Raw genomic sequence first — 24,472 nt, 5'->3', positions numbered from 1 at the left:
CACATTTTTAATGTAGTTAGGTAGGTACATTTTTATCAACCCGTATTCGGCTTACTGCTGAGCTCGAGTCTCCTCTCAGACTGAGAGGGGTTAGGCCAATAGTCCACCAGTCCACAGACTTCACACATGCAGAGAATTAAGAAAATTCTAAGGTATGCAGGTTTCCTCACTATGTTTTTACTTCACCGTTTGAGACACGTGATATTTAATTTCTTAAAATGCACACAACTGAAAAGTTGGAGGTGCATGCCCCGGACCGGATTCAAACCCACACCCTCCGAAATGGGAAGCAGAGGTCATATCCACTGGGCTATCACGGCTCATAAAAACATTTTTGAAGATTTTATTTCACGACTTTGTTCACGTTTTTAATGTAGGTAAAGTAGGTACACACTTGCGTTAAATTACAGCTTTCTAGTAATAATAGTCTCTGCGCTAGACGTGTGGACTACGGAACCCTAAAAAACAGCTTATTTTGAAAGATACACTCAGATTTACGAGTCGGTACAAGTACGATACACTGATGCGTGACATCGAAACTCATATACCAATAAACCTTATATAATCTATACTAATATTATAAAGCTGAAGAGTTTTGTTTGTTTGAACGCGCTAATCTCAGGAACTACTAGTATAATTTATACCAATAACTCATTTATCAATAAAAAAAATACATTTCAAGTAAAAAAATGATAATGAACAATTTAACTTAACTTTATAAAAAATGTCAACTTGTCAATTGTAATTTAATGTTTGTCCCATTCGCACCTGTCAGAAACGCAATCTCTGAGCGGTCGGACTTTAATAATGATGGAAATGTATAGAAACAAAACAGCAATGACTTATTTTAAATTTTTTATTCATTTTTCTATTAGATACTAAATACTTAGTAAAAGTACAATATGAAAAAACACAATTTTTTACACTATGCAGCTCATCATAATTAAGATTATTTTATTTTGCTCAAACAACATTATAATATGCAATATTTGAGATATCATTCATTTATTTATTATCAGTACTTACTATGATCTAAATAATTTAATCTAGCAAGTGTCTAAGTCGATTAACTAGTTTACAATTATTATGGACAAAAACTTGTTTCACGTCATCAACCCATATTCGGCTCACTGCTGAGCTCGAGTCTCCTCTCAGAATGAGAGGGGTTAGGCCAGTAGTCCACCACGCTGGCCCAATGCGGATTGGCAGACTTCACACAGGTAGAGAATTAAGCTAATTCTCTGGTATGCAGGTTTCCTCACGATGTTTTCCTTCACCGATTGAGACACGTGATATATAATTTCTTAAAATGCACACAACTGAAAAGTTGGAGGTGCATGCCCCGGACCGGATTCGAACCCACACCCTCCGGAATCGGAGGCAGAGGTCATATCCACTGGGCTATCACAGCTCACAAAGCTCACAGCTTTTTTTTTTTTTTGTGAGCTGTGAAAACTTGTTTGCCTTCAACTATATTATGATTTTCGACTTCATGTAATATCAACTATTTTTGGGCAATATAAAAAAGTTTCATAATTTAGTACGAGACAGTTTGATTCTATCTACAACTTATTGCAATTACAACATGGAAATATAATTGTTATTATAATATTTAGTAATTTTTATATTACTAAAACGGTAATCCAGTCGTCAAAGTAAACAAACAACAACTGGGATCTAACCAAGTATTCAAAATGCAAAATTGTAAATAATAATAACAGAAATTAACCAAATGTCAGTCCATCACGGTCAACGCCCAGTGATCCCATAACCCTCCCTCATATCCCTGCGAGACTATTAACCCCCCCTGGCTGCCCCCATGACCTGCCTAAGTCAAATGTATCATATTTATTTAACAACAATTCTAACTGCACTCTATATCGATCAGTTACTTCAAAATACAGCTTTTCACATAAATAAAAATACTGTCACAGGAGTTTTAAAGTCTTAAAAGAAGAGTCTAGCGTTTAATTATTTACCGATTGGTGTTACTGAAATAAACAATATTTTTTTGAATAAAAATAAATTAAACGCTAGGCTACAATCAGCTTTATCTAGGTTGTCTACATATGCAGCAGTGACCTCCCCCCCCCCTGGCCACGGCGGTCTCTCATCATGTACGTATCATCTCACGTTCTTATAACCCCGCGAGACTCGTAACCCCCCCCCCTAAAACTCCTGCGAGACTTTTAACCCCCCTGATATCCCATGACCGCTATAACATCCAATGCCAATTCACACGCGTTCTTTATAAATAAAAAAAAATGTTAATTTGCTTTTTAATTAGAGTGCGTGCAAGATAAGTCTGCGCCCGACTGTCGGTGCAAATATGTTACCAGCGGTAGTGATCTCTTTTACCCGCCAAGAGATAGATAGAGATACACGACACTGTTGATTAGTGCCGATTTTGGCTACATGCAAACTTATCTTGCGCGCACTATATCATGTTTATTTATTTATTCTAATTACATGCTAACTGTTCAAAAGGCAGCCTTATATAAATAATATAATCAAACCGAACAAGATGTCCTGTTTGTTCGCTATAAGGCTACTATGATCGTCGTGTGTCAACGTCGTCCGCGGTAACCCCCCCGGCCGCGGCGGTCTCGGTCGTCGTGCTCGTTCTGATACCCCCCGCGAGACTGGTAGCCCCCCTGCTGCCCTCCCTGGTACCCACCCTGACTCCTGTAGCCTCCGCCACTGCCTATAAAGAAAATATTTAATGGCTTAGTCATTGACCTCTTATAATAAAAGGACGCACAATCATGTAGAAAATGTCACTTAAAATCTGGCCAATTTTGCTTTGACAGTTTTAGAATTATTGGTAAAGAAAATTATACCTAAAGGCCTTTCAATATAGTCCAATATTCAATAAAATCCAAAATTCAGAGCAAATTCAACCTTAAGGATTGGGTTTAAGGTTGAATTTGCAAATGCGACTACTTGAATTGAGTGCCAAGAAGTTGTGTTTGGCACTCATTGAGTGGGGACGTTTTTTGGTCACTGATTGTGCATCTGCTTTTTATGTGTATATACGTAAATACTTGATTATATTATATGCATTTGCATATTTAGGCTCTGTTGATTACTAGCAGACGCCCGTGGTTTTACCCCCATTCCCGTGAAAATTTTTAATTCCCATGAATTAGCCTATGTTACTCGGTTAAGATGTAGTTGTGTGATCTGTGATGGACCTGCCAATACATAGCTTTAAGCAATGTGTTAAAAAACATTTACTTAGTCGAGGGTACTACAACATTGATGAGTTCCTTAAAGATAAAAGCGCTTGGAGGCCATTGGATCAGCTTCCACCTTCACACAGGAAATAAAACTATAAGAAATTGTAATTGTTATCAATTGTAAATTATAATACTGTATGACTTTTTCAAAAGAGCAACTGTTGAGTTTCTTGCCGGTTTCTTCTCAGCAGAACCTGCCCTCCGAACCGGTGGTAGAATCTTTACAAATAGTCAACTGACGTGTCAAAAGTGCTTGTAAACTGAGCCTACTTGAAATAAATGATTTTTGATTTTGATTTTGTTTTAAAATGTTCGAGTAGTGTTAGCATTAAATCACACAAACAAAATATAATGTAATATTTTTTTTATCCTATAATTAGTTAAACAAACATCAACTTACTTTGATTATAACCACCAGAACTATCGTAACCGCCTTGCTGACTGTTATAACCCTGACTGTTACTGTAACCCTGGTTGTTGTTGTAACCGTGGTTGTTACTATAACCCTGGTTATTGCTATAACCCTGGCTGCTACTGTAACCCTGTTGCTGGTTGTTGTAACTGCGGCTGCCATTGTAGTTGCCTTCGAAGCTCTTCTGCGATTGGTAACCGGTTGATTGTTGTTGGTAACCACCGGGTGGTACCTCGTAGGTTTGGTAGTTGCGCGAGTTTTGTTGACCAGCTGGGCTTGTTTGAGGCCTGTAGACAACGTTATTTAAAAATATCACATTCAGAACACAATGTGGTATTACTTAGTAGTAGGGGAGCTCATGATGCTAAATGTGTACTCACTCGAGCGTCCCATGAAGCCTATACTAAAGCCATATCAAATGTGAAAACATAAATATTTAAATATTTTTTAACAGTACGAGCCATAATGGTCGGCGGCCATGATGGTCTATATTTTTTCTATGTCATGACGTCACGCAAACACAAAACCGTATTATAACAAGACTGACAGAATAAAAAAAAATAACACGCCTTCATTTGACGTTTATTTCTCTAGTGACATTAAGCAACATCGTGACATCACAGAATTGACGACAACGTTTTTGACGTTAGGAATAATTTTAAAAATACATATTTTTTGTGATACGAAATTAATATTGTTTATATTAAAGATATGATGAGATCTCCTTGCAATCATTAAAATTGTAGAGCCTCAATAGCTCAACGGTACGAGCGGTTGGACTCATCATCGAGGGGTGGTGGTTTGATCCCCGCCTCGTTGGTCTATTGTCGTGCCCATTCCTAATATTTCCATTCCCCGACTAGTTGAAGGAGATTGGGAATATTGGTCATATTTAAAAGATATTTTAGCAAACATTCTTAAATAGGGTGATGATGAGGATGATTTACCTTTGATCATTATTCTGGTTGTAACCCCCCTGCACCCTGCCGCCGCCCCTGCCGCCACCACCACCAGCACCGCCGCGTTGCTGACCACCACCGAAGCCGCCGCCGCCGCGTTTTTGACCACCGCCGCGACCACCCTGTGACCATAAAAAAATTAAAGAACTTCGTTTTTTTGTAGATAATATAAAAGTAAACTTGAATTTATGTGATTTTGACCTGTATAAAGCTAATCGGATCCAAATAATACATACATCACACTAATATTATAAAGGCGAAAGTTTGTGTGTAAGTATGTTTGTTCCTCTTTTATGCTGCGGCTACTGAAGCGATTTGGCTGAAATTTGGAATGGAAATAGATTTTACTCTGGATTAATACATAGGCTACTTTCATCCCGGAAAAATACATGGTTTCCACAGGATTTGTGAAAAACTGAATTCCACGCGGACGAAGTGGCGGGCGTCCGCTAGTTTTAATATAAAGTTAGCCCTTGACTACAATCTCACCTGATGGTAAGTGATGATGAAATCTAAGATGGAAACATGCTAACTTGTTAGGAGGATGAAAATCCACACCCCTTTCGGTTTCTACACGCCATCGTACCGGACCGCTTAATCGCTTAGTGGTAATGGTAAACTAGCCACAGCCGAAGCCTCCCACCAGCCAGATCTGGACTAATTAAGTAAACCCTAATCAGCCCAGCTGGGGATCGAACCCAGGACCGTCTTGTAAATCCACCGCGCATACCACTGCGCCACGGAGGCCGTCATTGTCGGTAGAGTGGTAAAGTAGCCACGGCCCAAGTCTCCCATCAGCCAATCTGGACTAATTAAGAAAACCTCAATCGCCCCAGCCGGGTACGAACCCAGGACCGTCCAAGGAGGCCGTCACAGTCATGATACCTGTGGTGCAGATCTCTGTTGCCAGGAGGGCATCTCCGGCGGCGGCGGCTGTTGCTCGTTGGGGCGCCCGCCTCGGTCGGGGACCTGGAATAAATCGACGTCATCAACACATATTCGGCACACTGCTGAGCTCGAGTCTCATCTCAGAATGAGAGAGGTTAGGCCAATAGTCCACCACACTGGCCCAATGCGTATTGGCAGACTTCACACACGCAGAGAATTAAGAAAATTCTCAGGCGTGCAGGTTTCCTCACGATGTTTTCCTTCACTGTTTGAGACACGTGATATTTAATTTATTAAAATGCACACAACTGAAAAGTTGTGTGCATTTTAATAAATGCACACATAAAATAATATTTTAATAAATGCTCTGGAGGTGCATGCCCCGGACTGGATTCGAACCCACACCCTCCGGAATCGGAGGCAAAGGTATATGACCACTGGGCTATCACAACTACACATATATAACGGGAATAAATAATTATATTTTATAATTAAATCTACATCTATACTAATAAATAAAGTTGAAGAGTTTGTTTGTTTGATTGAACGCCCTAATCTCAGGAACTACTGGTCCGATTTAAAAAATTCTTTCAGTGTTAGCCTATTTATCGGGGAAGGCTATAGGCTATATATTATCTCCGTATTCCTACGGGAACAAGAACCACGCGGGTGAAACCGCGCCAAAACGCCTGTAGGCCATAAGGTTCTATATTTCAACTGTTACATGACGTCACTATAGCAAATCCCTTGCAAACAGAGCGTTAGACAAAAATTTAGTTTACAAAAATTTGTTTGACGTTTAGAACATTATGTGATTGACGACAGAGTATTTGACGTACGTATAAAATGTAATAAACCCTTTACTTATATTTATTCCATGTATTAAAAAAAAAAAAAAAAAAAATGGCCCTTATTATCTGACTGCTGAATACATATATACTTAACACTATAACTTAATTTATACAGTCAGGTTTTTTTTTTGTCTATTCCATGTATTACACAAAATTAATATTGTTTATATTAATTAAATTTGATACGAGTCAACTACCCTATTATATACCATTTTTCCTTTTAAAGTACGAAAACCTGCATTACTATGGACCCAGCAACTCTCACTGACAATCCGTGGGATGCTAGGATATTCCTCTCACATGCAGTGGCATTCATAGATGCAAAAATGCACTGCCTACCCTAAGGATTGAATACAAACCTAGGTTGGACTACAGAAAACATAGTCGGACAAAGAATTTTCCTCACTTATAGTGCATACCCTAGTTAAAAACCTAGTGCACGCCACTACTCATAATATACTCACCCTGCCAATCATCACTTTGTTGACTTCGCTCTGAGTATTCTTCCTTACACTGGCACTAGAAGTCTTCTCCATCTGCAACAGGGAAGTCCTCGCTGCGAGGAAGTCGGAGAACTTCACTTCAGGCTTCACTTTCAACGGCTCTCTTTTTGGTCGGTACGTTGATTGTATTAAATCTTTCTTACCTTTGAGCCTGTCTGACCACTGGAAACATAAAATGGTTGATATAAATGATGTATTTTCTATAAAATTACTATGCGGTGGATTTACAAGACAGAGGTCATTGGTTCGATCCCTGGCTGGACCGATTGAGGTTTTCTTGATTGGTTCAGGTCTGGCTGGTGGGAGGCTTCGACCGTGGCTATTTACCAGCCTATCTACAAAGACGTACTGCCAAGCGATTCAGCGTTCCAGTACGGTGTCGTGTAGAGACCGAAAGGAGTGTGGTTTTTCATCCTCTTCCTAACATCATCACTTCTTTACACACTCTTTCTTTAACATGGGGAGTAAGCTGGTAAGATAAGATAAATATACTTTATTTGCACACCACAAAGACAAAAACAAGTGAAATAAAAAACAAATTAGGAAGAGATCAGCATACAAAAGGCGGCCTTATCGCTATGTAGCGATTTCTTCCAGGCAACCTTCGGTTTAGGAAAACTTAAGGACATCAGCAGGTGGCGTAAAACAAAAATAACCATAGTATTAGTAATACACATACATACAAATAATTTACATCCTAATACATAAACAATATTACACAAATACCTACAATAATGAATAAAATACATATCAAAATATACTAATAAATACATTAAATTGAAGAGCAATAATAGATACAGATTGTCTTTACTGCACCAGATAATGAGTCTTTACGGCATTTTTAAAAATGTCCAGTGTCTTTGATTGCCGTATGTAAGCTGGTGAATATGTTACGAAAATTGTAATCGGGTGAGGCAAACAGGTGTTGTGATGGTGAGCTAAAGAAGTTGTACTTCAGTTGTGTGATCTAAAGCACTCTTTTGTTTGTATTTATAAAATTGTATATTATTGTCGTTAATGTTATATTTGAAAAATTGATTTGAAATTTGGAATGGAAACAGATATTACTCTGGTTTAACACATAAGTTACTTTTTATCTCGGAAAAGTCCATGGTTCCCGAGGGATTTGTGAAAAATTGAAAATATATAGAAAAAAATATGGCAAATATTCTTTAAAAAAAAAAACAGTACACATCAAGTAAGCGGAAACTAAAGAATTATTTTTTGGGACACCCTGTGTAGCGTCGCAGCACCGGTTCACTCACACTTTTATTTAACTACCCTATAATGATTATTCTTGGTATTTATCCTCTTCTGTTTGTTAATCTGTTTATTTATCCTCTTCTGTTTGTTAATAATGTTCTGTTTGTTCCTAAATATTGTATTATGCATTAATAACCAGTGCACAGTAAAACTAACTGTGGTTTGTGTTGCACTATGGTTAGGCTTAATTTAAATGTGTTGTTTGTTGAATAATAAATAAATAAAATAAATAAATAAGTAGGGAATAGTATAGGCATCTCAATAATCTCACTATTTTTGTTGTAAAAATGTTTCATTGATTATAATACATGATAGCACTTCTAAATAAGTACTCACTTCAAAACTCTGTATGGTACACTCCAATCGTGTGATAAGCATCTCTCTTCTCAGTCGGTACTCATCATACATTTCTGTGAAAGCTGTCTCGAGGTTCTTCCAATCCTTCTCCGATAGAGCCTTGTTATATAGTGGCTTGCCTACTAACTGTTCACCTGAAAAACAAAGAAAAAAAGATAAAAATCAGTGCTGCAATTCTTTCTTAACATAATAGCAGAACAGACAACAATTATTAAATTTATTTTATACTAGATAAGCTGGGCAGGACATGTGCTCAGATCTTCGAAAGAAAAATAGTCCAAAAAGGTCAATGGTACCCTAGAGATGGAAAAAGGAGGCAAGGATGATCACCCAAAAGATGGGAGGACAACTTGCCGAATTTGCCGAATATATTTTGTTAATATAAATTATTTGTTTACATTTTAATTACAAAAAAAATATTCATATTTGTTTTTGTTTATATGATGTTATCATATAAAAAAAAAACAATCAATTAATTGAATTATTCAGTAAAATGTAATTCAGTAAAAAATTATTCAGTTTTGTGTAAAATATAATTAGGTTTAACTGTAGTGTGTTGTAACTGTTATATATCTCTCATTTATTTATAAGTTCTTTTTATTTTTAATTTTATTAAATAACATATATTATTGTTAATTCGTATATTTTAATAAGTAGTATAAAAATAAGTCGGGTTTTCCTTCCTGATGCTATAACTCCAGAACATACGAACCGATTTCGTACTCCACCAAGCGCACACATGCGCAATTTTGTGTTTAATACCATTATATATTTATGTATATACAGTTTTTACACTTCCGGAACACACAACTAGAGTAGTTATTTCATATATGTTTAAATAATTTTCATTATTTATTATGTGACCCAATTAAATTAAGACAATTAGCCACTTTTATTAACTTCAGTTTTGGATATATCTAAAATCTTTGAGTACAGAAAAGTTCATAAAAAATATTTTCCAGGCTAATCTCTGGAATCGCTCTACAGATTTTGACTTTACTGGAAGATAGAGGTTATGCAATATATAGGCTCCTTGTATCCCAAGCAAGTGGTAATTTAAGTAAATACCTTCTTTTTGTATTGTGTCTTTAAGTTTAGCTTCTAATTTCGAAAATAGTATCTCTGGAGTGATATTTGGGGGAGGTTTGTTGAATTTGAGAGTTATTAGAATGTCCTTCAGATCCTTTGCAGTGGGGGATTCTTGCTGAAATAAAAAATAAGATTAAAAAACCTATTTAAAAAATCTACATGTGATACATTATATTGCCAATTAAAATGATCTAGCGATTTATAAAATGACGAAAAAAAGTGTGAATAGTTTGAAAAAAAAGGAATATTTATGATTTTTAGTTATTTCAAAAAATTGTCGGCAGTAATCTAGACTATAGGACAATGATTTAGCGAAAAATACAAAATAAGTTTGTCATTCATTGTGAAATCATGGTATTTTGCTAAATATAATGCCTGCTTCTTGTAATTGATAGTTCTGAACTTCTCTCACCATAACAATTTCCATCCCAGAACCCTTTTCCTTGGGGCAGTCCACATTGACCATTCTAGCAGCCATCAACTCTGATACTAAATAATCAAGCAGTAGGATCTTATCCTCTTTGTTCTGAAGACGAGATGACATGTGACCTGTCAAATATTAATAACATGTCAAAATGTTAGAAAACAATGTAAATACTATATGCAAGCACGTGTGTGGTGAGTGATAGAAATCCCCATAAATTAATATAATTTTTTTTTTAAATTCATAACTATTGTGCAATCAGCTGCAACAGCTTTAAGCAAATTGCTTGTGGGTACTACATGGCATGTGTAGCTGACCTTCCATTGAAGGCCATGCTAATTTATTTTATTTGTTAATTTTTGTATTTCATTTGTACATTCTTATTATTTTGTTTTTTTTTTACAGGAGATCCCATATGTAGGTGCGGTGGTTTAGCCTTAATATAAAATGTATATTTAATAATTGAACACAGAAATATAAAAGACAATAAAATCTACAAACTATATAGATATAAAATATACAAACAATGATAAATTTGAATCGACACATTTAAGACATATTATTATATTCAAATAAGAGGTGCTATTAAGCATGATCGCTAGATTAGCCGTATAGCGCACTCTGTCTTAGAAGGGCTGAGATTAAACTTTTTTCTCTACAAAGGCTCAATTGTAACCCAAAATATAATGTTATTTTTTACTACAATATTTCTTAACAAAACTATACTAGGTCATCATCATCATCATCATCATATCAGCCGATGGACGTCCACTGCAGGACATAGGCCTTTTGTAGGGACTTCCAAACATCACGATACTGAGCCACCTGCATCCAGCGAATCCCTGCGACTCGCTTGATGTCGTCAGTCCACCTGGTGGGGGGTCGGCCAACACTGCGCTTACTAGTGCGGGGTCGCCATTCCAGCACTTTGGGACCCCAACGTCCATCGGCTCTTCTCACTATGTGCCCCGCCCATTGCCACTTCAGCTTCGCAATTCGTTGAGCTATGTCAGTGACTTTGGTTCTTCTGCGGATCTCCTCATTTCTGATTCGATCACGCAGAGATACTCCTAACATAGCTCGTTCCATCGCCCGCTGTGTGACTCTGAGCCTTCTTATGAGGCCCATAGTTAGCGACCATACTAGGTACTAAACTGTAATAAGTACTAAGTACTAGTAGCTATGAAAGAAACCACCACATAAGGAGGAATCCTTATAGTATTTTTGACTACAGAACTTTAAAAAATAATAAAAAGGTTAAGGTGGGTGGGCTAAAACAAACCTGTCACCAATTTCTTATAAGGGCACCCCAGCTCCTTCAGAAAGGAACTTAACTCCAGGAGGAAAGAGCTGGAATCATCCTGATTATTCATCATGTTAACAGTTTCTTCTAAGTTGCATAACTTCTTCAACTCTTCAGCTAAGATATGTACAAGCTTGGTGTATTCTAATGACTTGGGCCCTCCGTCTAGGGCCTTCGCAAAGGCCACTTCATCTTGAAGGGGCCCTTCATATCTGTAATAAGAAAAATATTTTACACTAGCAGACCTGGTCAAGCTTTGCTTTGAGTTACGTGAACTTCTTCCCTATCCCTACCCTACATTACTCTATCCCTACCCTGCGACCCTGCTACCTCTTGACTCTTAAAAGTTTGTATGGTATATAAAAAAAGGTTGTTATTATGGTTTTCCAGGCAATTATTATATTTTTCTCATCTTTTAAACCTTCCCTATGCCTCCACGAACATTTCAAGACCAAAATAAGATAATTCTGTCCAGCCATTCTCAAGTTTTAGAGAGACTAACGAAGAGTAATTCATTTTTATATTATCCTATCTATATACATATAGATAGGATAATAATCTATCATAACTAGAGAGCCAGGCTTTTTACACTGCCTGCTTTCCAGAAACGCAATCTCTGAGCGGCCGGACCTAATCAACAGTTAATGGGCTATAAAAGACACTTATATGAAATCTGTCTTGTTGGAAAATCATACAAAATTACATCTATTACACAATAAGCTTCTTGGGCACATAAGACATGAAATCTTTTTAGTCATAAATTCAAAAGACCGGCTAATAGTCCCGTTGGTTTTTTTTTTTATAGAAAACACGTAATACAAGTTAACGATTATCGAAGATGCATACCATATTGCAAATGCAGACTAATGACCTGCAAATTACTAGAAAATCGCTATGTTTTAATCCGCTAATTTAATGAGACTGTTGCAAGATTTTCTACTTTTAAAATACAAAGATCGAATCATAAGGAAGATTATAGGCTGGATGATCTCAAATAACCTATACTTGGAACTTACCCCAAATCATTAAGCGAGTCTAAAATATCGTTCTCCATGATATTGTTAAAGCTTGCTAGCTTTAGGCAACACTATTTAACGTCTATAGGACCAATATTGATCATCTAATTTCTTAAAAATTAAAATACTCCCGTATTTTAGAAGTTTTACCAAAAAGCCAAAAGCCGAAAGCCACAGACCATAGAGTAGAATGCACGTAGAATGTAATTGGCTAATTGCCACAGATACAGACAGTGACATAACACAGATTAAAAACAAAACAAAACCCGAAACCACCACAGATGGCGACACTAAATCTGACCACTGTCCACAGAGCAAAGACTACAGTTAGCACAATCAACATCAGTAATGTATTTCCAGTTTTTGGCGGGAAAATCGTGTTTTATATGATTAGTTCGATATTCTCGGTGGACTGTAGCGAAATATATAGTAAGGTTGCTTTCGCCATAATAAAGCATGACATTACTTGACTATGACTGACTGACTGCCAACGACGGACAATGGACTATATATTTGACCACTTTTGCCATATAAAAATTATTACTTGATGACTGGCTAAATTCAAATTCAAAAAAAAATGTAGGTATTTCCAGTTTCAATGGACACAACGACATCTCTTAATGACATCCGAAAACGAACCAACGAATTACATTATTAGTGACATAGATGACGCTAAGCCAAAAATGATAAGAAATTATTTAATTTTTAAAACTTATTAAATAATTAATTAATATAATATAGAATAATTTAAAAACCCTCAAATGTCCAAGTATAAGACGTATTTTTTAAATATTTTCTACAAGATATCACGAGGTATCATATCTCCAGTATCGTGGCAAAAAAGTTTGCGCTAAGCTCACACTGGCTGTTTAAAAACTCACATAGCCGCAGCCCGCAGCATTTTTTTTATTAGTATGTTTTTTACATAAAACTCTTTACAGCTGACAGCAGTTCTATTTTTAAAATTCATTCCGGTGGGAAGTATTTTGTATGAGTTATTTCCTCTCTATGGAGGGAAACAGCATTTTAAACCCAATAATCAGATCAACATAACACTACTTTCCGAGTATGAGAAATGGAAAAGGTTTTGGAAAGAAGAAGATTTCCCCTCCAAAACTGGTTGCCGCTAGGTACAGCAGTTTCTTGGCTGGTATGTGTTGTACCTTCACCGCAGTATTAAATGTCTCTCCGCTTCGCTATGCTTCTCCGGGCTTAAAGCAAGTTCAGACTACTTTAGCATTTTAGTCGAGTAGGGTAAAATTTAGCTGCTAAACGTGTCTGAACACCAAAATTTTAGTCGAGTACTAACCTACTCGACGAAAACAACTGAACTGCTTTTTTTTTCGTGTTGAGTAAGGGCCGATATCTCCATGTGGGACCACTATGGCGTCACCGGGGGGTTTGGACGAGCGCAGAAGCATCGCCTGATGAGACCCGAAGGCTGAAATAACTGAACTCTATAGTAGTCCGAAGTTGGCTTGTACGATGAAATGCCATAGACTAAAGCCATACTAGATGTGCACTGTTTACCAACAAACAAAATAATTAGAAAATATTGTAGAAAACGCATGTCATTTCAGCTTATTTATTGCTTTTTTATAAAATGACTAGCGGACGCCCGCGACTTTATCCGCGTAGATTTCAGTTTTTTACAAACTGTGCGGGAACTGTCGCTAACTTTTTATTAGAAATTTTAAAGGAGAACAATTCTGTCATACGTGATTTTTGCGAAACTTTAACCGTTTACGCAGCGCACGCAGCGTAAGCTCTCAATAGGAATATATCTCCCGATTTTGAATACATTGGTCCGATTTGAAAGAACTTTTCAAATTGGACCAGTAGTTGTCTGAAATTAGCGCGTTCAAGCAAACAAACAAACTCTTCAGCTTTATAATATTGATTTATAAAATGATAATCAAAACTTAATTATAATTATTATTAGGTGTAAAATGACTAGCGATTTATACCCTCATTTTTATTTTTTTTGCTGGTAAACAGTGCACATTGAGTACTCGTATGGCAGATATGGCTTACGTACAGATGGAGGCTGCAATTATGTATTAGAGCTGGGCAATTACAGTGAGCAGAGAAGTTTCCTCTGCCTCTTGACAGAGTCCACAGATCTGTGTCTCGAAGCTTAGGCCTAGTTCGGACTACTTTAGTATTTTAGTCGAGTACAAACGATTTTTGGGCGGTAAATCCAAAAATCGTTCGACCTAAAATACTAAAGTAGTCTAAACAAGGTATTAAGGTTGAACATATGTCTACTAAGTCCAGTGTCCGGTAAGTGCCTGCACTCCCCTCGTGTGTGTAATCACGCTTGAGAAGATTGATTTTGAAAAACCTGTGTGTGGATCAAGCTTCTAAAGATTGATTTCATACTCATATCATTTTGACCTTTTTTTTGTTGTTTTAACCTATTCTTGTCACACTCTAACTTATTTCACATGTAGTAAAAAGAACAAGGATGGCATATAATCACTCATAACCTGTACAAAACACGTCTGTGATTAGTACTGACAGTTTTTAAAACCGCGCTCTAGGAGCGCGGTCTACAGACGAGGATTTCAAAATCATATTTTTTTTAATCTTTGTACATTAGGAGTGTTTTATTCTTTGGTAGAGTAAAATAATGTATAGAAAAAGTAAAAAACCAAAGACAATCTAGAAATAAAGGTAAAAATTTAAATTATAGCGGGTTTTGTGCGACAGTCGGGCAACTATCGCGCGTTCGGATTTCAATATTTTATTTAAAATTACTTGTTTTTACTGCATTATTACATTTATTAATTAAAATTAATAAATGTAATAATTGTGCTTGTTTAATACCAATTCCAACAAAAAAATATATTTAAATAGCTCCTATAATACATTTTAATGCAATCGGGCGTTTTAAACACGCGTGACCTTGGAACGCTCGACTTTTAAAGATGGCTCCACAGTGGGCTGCACTTAGAAATCCGACTACACAGTGGAGAGGTTATCAATATAGAAACTACTTAGTACTTACTACTAAGTTTATTATTTTACCTTATAAGTACAAACAAAAAAATAATCTAAAATAAAAACCGTTTGCATTGTTAAACTTAAATGTGCATAATTCTTGCAACATTCTATTAAGAGTACTTATAACTTGTGCGCATTGTGCGCATTGATTTACAAGACGGAGGTCCTGGGTTCCATCCCCAGCTGGGCCAGTTGAGGTTTTCATAATAAGTCCAGGTCTGGCTGGTGGGAGGCTTTGGCCGTGGCTAGTTACCACCCTACCGACAAAGACGTACCGCCAAGCGATTTAGCGTTCCGGTACGAGGTCGTGTAGAAACCGAAAGGGGTGTGGATTTTTATCCTCCTCTTAACAAGTTAGCCCGCTTCCATCTTAGATTGCATCATCACTTACCATCAAGTGAGATTGTAGTCAAGGGCTAACTTGTAAAGAATAAAAAAAAACAGTAAGTACAAACATCATTCGAACCAGGTGTCAAGTTAATCCGCACGAGCTGTACCTAAATATTTATTGTAAACCTACATAATTATACCTAATTTTTATTATTTTTTTAAAACTCATCATATAAAAAAAAACACTTCAATCGCGCAAAAATATGCCACAATCGTCATAAAAAATTTTAACCCTGCGCGAATCGCGGGTCCAGGTGACCCTTCTTTTTATTCGGAACCGGTCCTAAAGTCCCCAAGTTCCAAGAAGCCAGTTTATAAATAAACCAAATAAGCTGCGTTACGTAATGTAGATGGCATCACAACAAACATGGCTGATAGTTACAAAACGTATAATACACGGTATAGTAGTGCGCATGTGTGCGTGCGGTGTGTGTGTGGGAGAATACCTGCGCTCGCGTTTTTACAGGTGATGTTGTGCATTTCAAGCGCACGACCTCTTTAAGATTTATCTAAAACTAGCCGACGCCCGCGATTTCGTGCGTGTTTTTTTTTAGCAATTATTTATTTAAATTTTTTGTATGTAGGATTTAAGTCTAATTAGTATGTACACACGTGAATTACCTTAGTGAGTTAATTGTACTTCTCATATAAGCGAATTTAATGTAATTCTTTTGAGAAAATAAAGATCTTAAACCAGAAATGTGAAATTCAGTTTTTCACAAATCCCGCAGATACTATGGAGTTTTTGTGGATAAAAATATCAATACTCTCTCTGTAACTAACAGTCAAAGTTCCATATAATCGGTTTATCATCATTATCAAGCCAAATTCGGCTCACTGCTGAGTTCGAGACTCCTTTCAGAATGAGAGGGGTTATGCAAATAGTCCACCACGCTGGCCCAAAGCGGATTGGCAGACTTTACACACGCAGAGAATTAAGAAAATTCTCTGGTATGCATGTTTCCTCACGATGTTTTTCCTTTACCGTTTGAGACACGTATTTAATTTCTCAAAATGCACAAAACTGAAAAGTTGGAGGAGAAACTTATTAAATACTGTGGTTATTTTTTCTTTTTGATGATTGAATGATTTGGTATTATATATTATACATGCCTAATTAATATCGGCTACCTAAACGCGGCGTTTTATCTAAAGGGTCTAAAGCTATTTGTATCTTTAGAGGCCAATTTTTTTTGGAGGTCTGACCGTCTGAAGCTTGAATTTATTCTGGACGTGATGAGTCATTCTTGGTCCTCTTCTGTATCCAAATCTTTAAAGACAATCATCATCATCATGTCCATTGCAGGACATACTCGTAGGCCTTTTGTAGGGACTTCCAAACATCACGATCCTGAGAGCCACCTGCATCCAGCGAATCCCTGCGACTCACTTGATGTCAGTCCACCACCAGGTAGGGGGTCCATAACACAACTAGTGTGGGGTCGCCATTCCAGCACCTTGGGACCCTAACGTCCATCGGCTATTCGAACTATGGATAATATGATATGCAAAATATAACAAGACGCTGAAATTTAGGAGTTACACACACACGCATTTATAATACTTGTGAATAATTATTCTTATTTAGTATAATAAGTTTCAAAATAGCCAGACAGGGTTGCCTTCATGATTGATGAGACAATAGCGAGCCAGGGTCGTTACGGGCAATCGCTTTTGTCAATATAGTACCTGTATACTAACAAAAGATTGTGACCGTGCGCGCTCAATAAAAAAGGTGAAGCGGAAGGCACCGGAAACAAAGTGACGGACAGTTGCGATTTGAAGAAAAAAGGTTTCATTTTATAGCTAAAGGAGCCATGCAGTGGCTTTCACGAGGCTTTCAATTAGGCATTATTCGTACCAATTGTACGATATAGAAAATTCCTTCTTAATGAATCTACCTGTATTTGAGAAGAAAAATGCGTTTATTTCTAAATTATGCCACACATCACAATATCTCCAGTACACCAGGACAATACCCTGCGTTGTGTGGCATAACCCAGAAAATGGCCCCAGCTTAGCCCAATGTTACATGACCATTTGAATTTGGACACGTAGCGCTGATTTTCGGTTGGAACCACAGATTGGGTAACGCCACGAACACAGCCAAAACAACCATAAAATCTAAACTAATACCTACATTGACATTAAATCTTAAATTATTATTTGAGACAGGGACAGTCCACTCGCCTTGTGGTTGAGATTAGTCAATTAATCATCATTATCAGCCTTTTTAAAGCCCTACCACAGGGCCAGGCCTGCTTCCTTATTGGAGGAAAGGTTTGACCCAGCGCACTGTTCCAATGGTGGTTGGCCATGTTAAGTTAATAATGTTAAATTATTAAGCTACCACTTTAAGCCTAACGTGCTCTCCGAGTCACAGTGGTTACACCACTAACTTTGACTCAACCACCACTCCGGGCAAAGAATTTTTACTGAAAGCTTCTTACTAGAAAAGATCAGTATTACATGGTTCGATCCAAGACTCGAACCTATGTGACCTGAAGCCTAGACTAACCATTGAACCAACGAGGTAACTTTATATGGCTAGTCAAATGAAACTCAAAATCAATGATCTAAACATTATTTTTGCTTTGATCTTGCTTGCGCTGAAGTTTTTCCATAAGTAAATTATGAGTAAACACATGAATATTTTATTCGAAGAAAGAATATAATCTGGTATGTCTTCTTATCACAGAGTTACATATTTGTACCTTTTGCCGTGGAGACCCTAGGGCCATGGAGTCGCAGTGCCAAAAAAAATATCGAATCATTTCACCGCGGCTAGTTGCCTCGACTGGTGACAGAAGAGCTGGCTCATTTTTTGCGCAAAGGATCAGCCTGGCTGTCCAGCGCGGAAATGCAGCCAGTATTCTTGCCACCATTCCACGTGGGCATGATTTGTATAGTTATTAGGATAAGTTAGCTTAAGTTCCATAATGCATTCTTTCTCAATAAAAAAAAATCTTGTAAATATTTAAACGAGAAAATTAATGAAATATGTATATTTTTTTACATGTTTGAAAGGTACTAGTCCTTCTTAACCCACTATTGGAATCGCAGCTGACTAAAACCTTTTTAGGCTGCAAAAAACAACACTGTCAAACATTGTGCCACTTTTGGGCCGGGCTTTGTGGATATTGCCCATGAAACTGAGTTCCTAGCTCGGGGACCAATATCACTGGAGCTTATGGATGGTGGTTTAAATGGCGCCACATATCTAAGTATCTAGTGAAAAAAAATTGAGAACATTATCCTTTTTTGGAGTCGTTTGACAAATAAATTAATATTAATAACAAACTGGTCTTGCCGCTCCAACGGCCACAATACCGGAGTCCAAACACGTTTTCCACACACGCTCTGCCTGTCCCACAATCACAGTCTATTCACGAAGCGAACCAACGGCTACGTAACGAAAACCTCCATAGTCGACCGCGCAGGCTGACGCGGTGCACGCCTTTGCGTCTTTATTTAAAAAAAAAAACAAAACAAACCTTCGTCTCAACACTTTTTGAACAATTCAAATTAGGAATGTGATAACTTTATTTTTTTAAAACAGCAAAAACTTTTTAGTGCCATATAGTGATGTTTTAGATTTATAAAAATGGGTGTTTTGTTAAAGTTTTTGGTTGTGACGGTCGTTTTGCCGTGTGTTTTGGGGCAGGAAGAGTGCTTTGGTGCCGGCAGTGTGGCTGGGGCTGCGATTGGTGCATTCATAGCAGCGTTTATTATAATTGTTGCCGCTTATTACTTGAGGAAGTTGTATTGGAAATCCCGCAAAGGTAAGATTTTTTTTATCTCGATTGAGATTTGAAAGATGAGATCAGATCAACGTGTAGATACTCAGATGCGATAAACTCAAGTCAATACAACAATTTTTCTTAGTTATAACGCTGTTTTTTTTTTTCTCAAAATCAGATCTAGAAACGAAGTTTTTTGTCTTGGCACACTTTGTTTATGCTTTAATTAAAATTTTATACTTTAAGGTTTTAGTTCAAAATATCGGAATTATGTTAATCACCTTGTAAATGAGTAAATTCTTCAATGGGATTAAGTAGTTAGTTAAATAATTGGTAGATTACCTACGTAATTACCTACTTACCTATACCATGGGTATCTACCACGCCATTAACAGTATCTTCAAAATAGGGTCAGTAGTTTTAAGAAATATGCGGACTACCTACCTATGTAATACCCAGTACCCACCTACCTGCCTACCTAATAAGTACCTACCTAGTACCTACTTAATATATAGGTACATAACTGTAAACTTAAGTAAGTACGCACTTTAAAAGAGTATTAAAAAATACACAAGGCACAGTAGCTACAATTATTTAAAAAAAAAACATAATACCTTAGTAAATAGGTACCTACGTATTTACCTACTTACAATTTTGTTGTCATACTTTTAAGTAAGTAAAAATTTGTCAACAGTAAAAAATAATGAATAAGTACATCCCTAAAATATATTATTTACTTACCTACTTAGGTACCTCCCTAGCATAAGTGAAACCACATTGTCAAGTAGTTAACATAAATTTAGCAAAGTCAAGTGTCTGCACATTTTTCAAAACCAATAACACTAAAATCACACTAAAAGAGAAATCATAGAAAGTTTTGTTTAATATCTGTCGCTAGTGTAAAAAACTTTTTAAGCCACTTAACACTTTTTAGTGTTAGATTCAAATATATAGAAATGATTTGCAAACATCAACCTTATTTTTATAGTCACAAAATACAAAATTCCTTAAATAAAATTCCTGAAGACAGGTTCATTTTATTTTAACCTATGTTCAATTAAAAAGCTGTTCTATTGTAATACACATTGAGTGTAATTTTGAATGACAATAGCGTATACGTGCTTAGTTGTACTTGGAAGTGATTAGTCTTTACTGCTATCAAAATAAGGTCTATTTTTAGTAATACAGGCATTATACCAAAGACTATGTTCTACGTATAACTGCGTCTAACAGTTTTGCGTGTGTTAATCCTACTAAGTTACTTAATGTTCTTATTCAATGACAAGCGCTTGTAAACATATTTGATGACAAGTGATGAAGCTAATGTGTTTTTATTTATAACTAGCGGTCGCCCACGACTTCGCCTGCGTGGAAATCAATGTAAACTTTCATCCCCTATTTCACCACTTTAGGGGTTGACTTTAAAAAATTGTAGAATTACTTTATATTTCGTATTTTTATCATGATTTTAGAACAAATTTTTAAAACTGTAATTGTAGGACTTTCCATACAAACTTTCAACCCCTATTTCACGGCCTTCTTATTTTATTTTCGGAATAAAAATTATATTATAATTTTCTCCGTATTACGGTACCTCAAATCGAGCTCAGTTTCATTTGAATTCATTCAGTAGTTTCAGCGTGATGAGTTCTCACCTGATCACCTCATCATTAATCCAATCGCCGGTTGTGGACCTGATTCCTGGGTTTTAAAAATCTTTGACTCATACACAGACTAATCAATAATATACAGATAGACCATACGGAACACGACGGTGTCGTAGCCGCTCCAAATACAAAATTCAAAAACTAATACATTCTCGAGTCAGTACGACACGAACCGTCGCAGCAGTAATTTTCAATATTATTCAAAAAAATGGCGTCTTATGTCTTTAAATATTTTAAAAACTTTTCACAAAAACTAAAGAAATAAGATGGAGTATTAATTAATTTACGTAATTGTTGTTAGTGTTAAATTTTGAAATGCAAGTTATGAAAAAAGTTTGTTTATGCGGTTGTCGAGGAGACGCGTGACGTTTGTTTTTTTATGGGTTGCACCGGCTTCACATGTTACTTGTAAAGACTCTTTCTGGTTACTCTGTGGACTCATATCACAACTTTAAACGATGTGAGCTGTACAATAGGAATTCTTTATCTGCCCGACTAGTACTTAGCTAATATTTCACGTCTATTAAGCAAATAGGCAGATAACATAAGTAGGTAGGTACTATATTACCTTGCGTAAAGGAAGGTGTTTGGATTTAGAGATAAGATATTAGGTACGGGATAGGATTACTGCGTATAGCCTACTAATACAAATTAAGTGTGTATACAGCTTTTGCCGTTGGATTTGTCCGTTATTCGGACTCCTATTTCGGAAAAACGAGCTTGTAATAATAATAATAATAATTTATTTATTCATGAGAAAGTACAGAAGGTTTACAGAACTTGCTATAGACATACATACTTTCTACCTTGACAGGTGTATGAATATTAAAAATAATATTATACTAACTAATAATTCCATAATTCCAATAATTAAATTTTCAATCGGTGAACATGGTTTAAATAATAAAAAAAAAATACAAGTACCATTAGCATAATTTGACGAAGCATTCTTAACATCAAATAAAAATAATTAATATACTATCAGAATCCATTAAACAATGTCAATATAAATGCTATGTCAGGTGTAATGCAACATTAAATCAATCAATGTCATATAATTAAAAAAATGAAGTCAAAAATTAAAAATTAATGTCAGAAATTAAAATTAAAATTGTCAATAATTTATAATAAAATCATAAGTGATTACATTTATTGTTGCATTCAGAATTTGTCATTTAAAAAGTCTTTTACACAGTAATAATTTTTATATAATAATAATTTCAATAAATATTTTTTAAAAGACAAAAATGACATGTCATAACTGTGCGGTGGCAACTTATTATAAATACGTATAGCTGAGCAATACACATTATCCCTATACAAGTAACACTACACAAACTTCTCACCTCTTTCCCTATGGTCCTTTTTATCTATTCGGTATAGTCCTTTTCATGAAAGAAGTCACCACGGCGCTAATGTCTTAATGGCGCTGATTGTCATTTGGTAATGGCGGTCTTATTGTCATTTGTGTAAGCCGCTGTCAATTTTAGTTCAGGTTTTAGCCGCGGGACTTCTTTCATGAAAAGGACTCTACGAGATCCGATATAAGAAATGTATAAGACCGTTAAATATAATACCGGCGGACAACTTCGCCGCTATTGGCTGAAATGTGTCACTAAATCCCATCTCTTTCATCCCAAAGCAATGAAAGAGATAGCAGTATTTCCGGTTGCGTCGCTATTGGTTAAAATAATTAATAATGAAGTTAGTTAGTCTTCTAAATTACGATTCAAGCGATTAGTTGTTGAAATTATATAGCGTAAGACGGACACGCAAAATTGGTTGTCTGACAGACTTCATGAAAATAAGAAAACCATTTTCTTCGTCTAGACTGCCTTAACTTAACCGTAAACTGAAAGCAACCAATTTTATACCTTATCTCTATGAAATAAAGTGTATAATTGTATAGAAAAATCAAAAAGAAGTTCGGAAAAACAAAATGAGCTCTGTGTATAATTTAACAGATAATTAAGCCGGGCTTAGATCTGCAAACTTGTTTGTCGCGTGACTATTATTTAACCACGTAGGTAGGTACTCAGTGACAACCCACACGTACAACCTGTTTTTTTAATAATTTATTATTCATTGACAAATTAACGCAAAGTGCGATCTCACCTAATTTTAAGTGACGACTCACGACTGATGATGCAGTAATAAAGCGTCTATCAGTGGCGTGCACTTCATAAATGCAAAAATACACTGCATACCCTATAGACTATCGAGTCCATATGTAAAATTAAAATTCCTTGTCTAATTATGTATCGACATAATTAGACAAGGAATTTCCATTTTTTTTACCAGTGCGTACCCTAATTAAAAACCTTTTGCACTCCACTGGTGTCTATGAATTTTTAACCGACTTCAAAAAGGAGGAGGTTCTCAATTCGGTCGGTATTTTTTTTTTTTTTTTTTTATGTATGTACACCGATTACTCAAAGACGCCTGGACCGATTTCAAAAATTCTTTTTTTGTTTGAAACGGTATAGTCCCCATTTGGTCCCATTGCCATCATGTCAAGATCTGATGATGGAATCCTGGAGAAATTGAGTGGAACTTTCGAAAATTATATGGGTGTCTAGTGTGTTCGTAATCTTTTCCATTAAGTACTTTTAAGCACTACAATTTCATGAAGGTTTAAAATCGATCTGATGATGCAGCCATAAAACTGACGAGGGAACTCCTCGGCGATTTACAGCAGTTACCTTGTGTTTGGGCTTGATTAATTTGTATTAATGAGAACTTTCCACATAGATAGGTTGTGACTGTCATTTAGGGGTTTGGTGATGAAGACCAAGGACAATTAAGGGAACTCCTTAACAGTTTACAGTAACTACCTTGTGTTTGGCCTTGATTAATTCGTATTGCTGAGGCTTAGCACCGCCTTCATACTGATCAGCAGGTAGAACATATTATGATGTTATTTTTCACTTTTTAGTTTAGTGGGTGCGTTTTTAGGTTTTGAAGTTGGTTGTATTTTTTTTATTAAAATTTTTGTTTGTCCGTATAAAGAGTTTGCTTAGAAATGTGAAAATTCAAAGCAAATGCTGAAATATCAAAATGTGCTTAGCAATTTTACATGGTACGAAGTCCATTGGGTCGGTATAACCTAAAGTCAAATCAGGTCAAGTTCAATCATAAATAAAAAAAAAACACATCAATGCACCTTCTTTTTCCAATAAAAAAAACGAGAATGATACCAATCGATCAACGACAGGAAGTCGCTTAGCCATACAACATGGCGGCATGTCAACATTGCATGTTTTCACTTTCCAATATCCGTGCTGTGGCCATCTTTCTTTTGTTATGTAAACGGTTTAGTACACCCGCGAAATTACTATTTACCGTCGGCAAAGTGGCGGTAATGT

At 36.2% G+C, this 24,472-nt stretch overlaps 2 protein-coding genes across 2 annotated transcripts in view; one reads left to right on the top strand and one right to left on the bottom strand.

Annotated features, from left to right (window-relative positions):
• Positions 1–842: 842 nt before the first annotated feature.
• Positions 843–12,496, bottom strand: LOC112051056 (protein FAM98A). The gene is made up of 10 exons (XM_052887129.1): positions 12,305–12,496; positions 11,268–11,500; positions 9,974–10,110; positions 9,541–9,676; positions 8,452–8,606; positions 6,814–7,014; positions 5,496–5,579; positions 4,599–4,732; positions 3,640–3,938; positions 843–2,704 (listed from the first exon to the last, which is right to left on the bottom strand). The coding sequence occupies exons 1-10, from the start codon at positions 12,340–12,342 to the stop codon at positions 2,568–2,570; spliced, it is 1,554 nt and encodes a 517-aa protein (XP_052743089.1). The 5' UTR covers positions 12,343–12,496; the 3' UTR covers positions 843–2,567.
• Positions 12,497–19,089: 6,593 nt separating this feature from the next.
• Positions 19,090–24,472, top strand: part of LOC112056178 (uncharacterized) — a 69,224-nt gene continuing 63,841 nt past the window's right edge. Inside the window, exon 1 of the mRNA XM_024096551.2 lies at positions 19,090–19,482. Coding sequence (XP_023952319.2) covers positions 19,305–19,482 — 178 coding nt within the window. The 5' untranslated portion in view covers positions 19,090–19,304. The remainder of the gene's footprint in view (positions 19,483–24,472) is intronic.

This window comes from Bicyclus anynana, chromosome 18, assembly GCF_947172395.1.
Source record: "Bicyclus anynana chromosome 18, ilBicAnyn1.1, whole genome shotgun sequence".
Classification (NCBI taxonomy): domain Eukaryota; kingdom Metazoa; phylum Arthropoda; class Insecta; order Lepidoptera; family Nymphalidae; genus Bicyclus; species Bicyclus anynana.
Note: the sequence above shows the minus strand (reverse complement) of the source record. Positions and strands in the feature narration are given on the sequence as shown.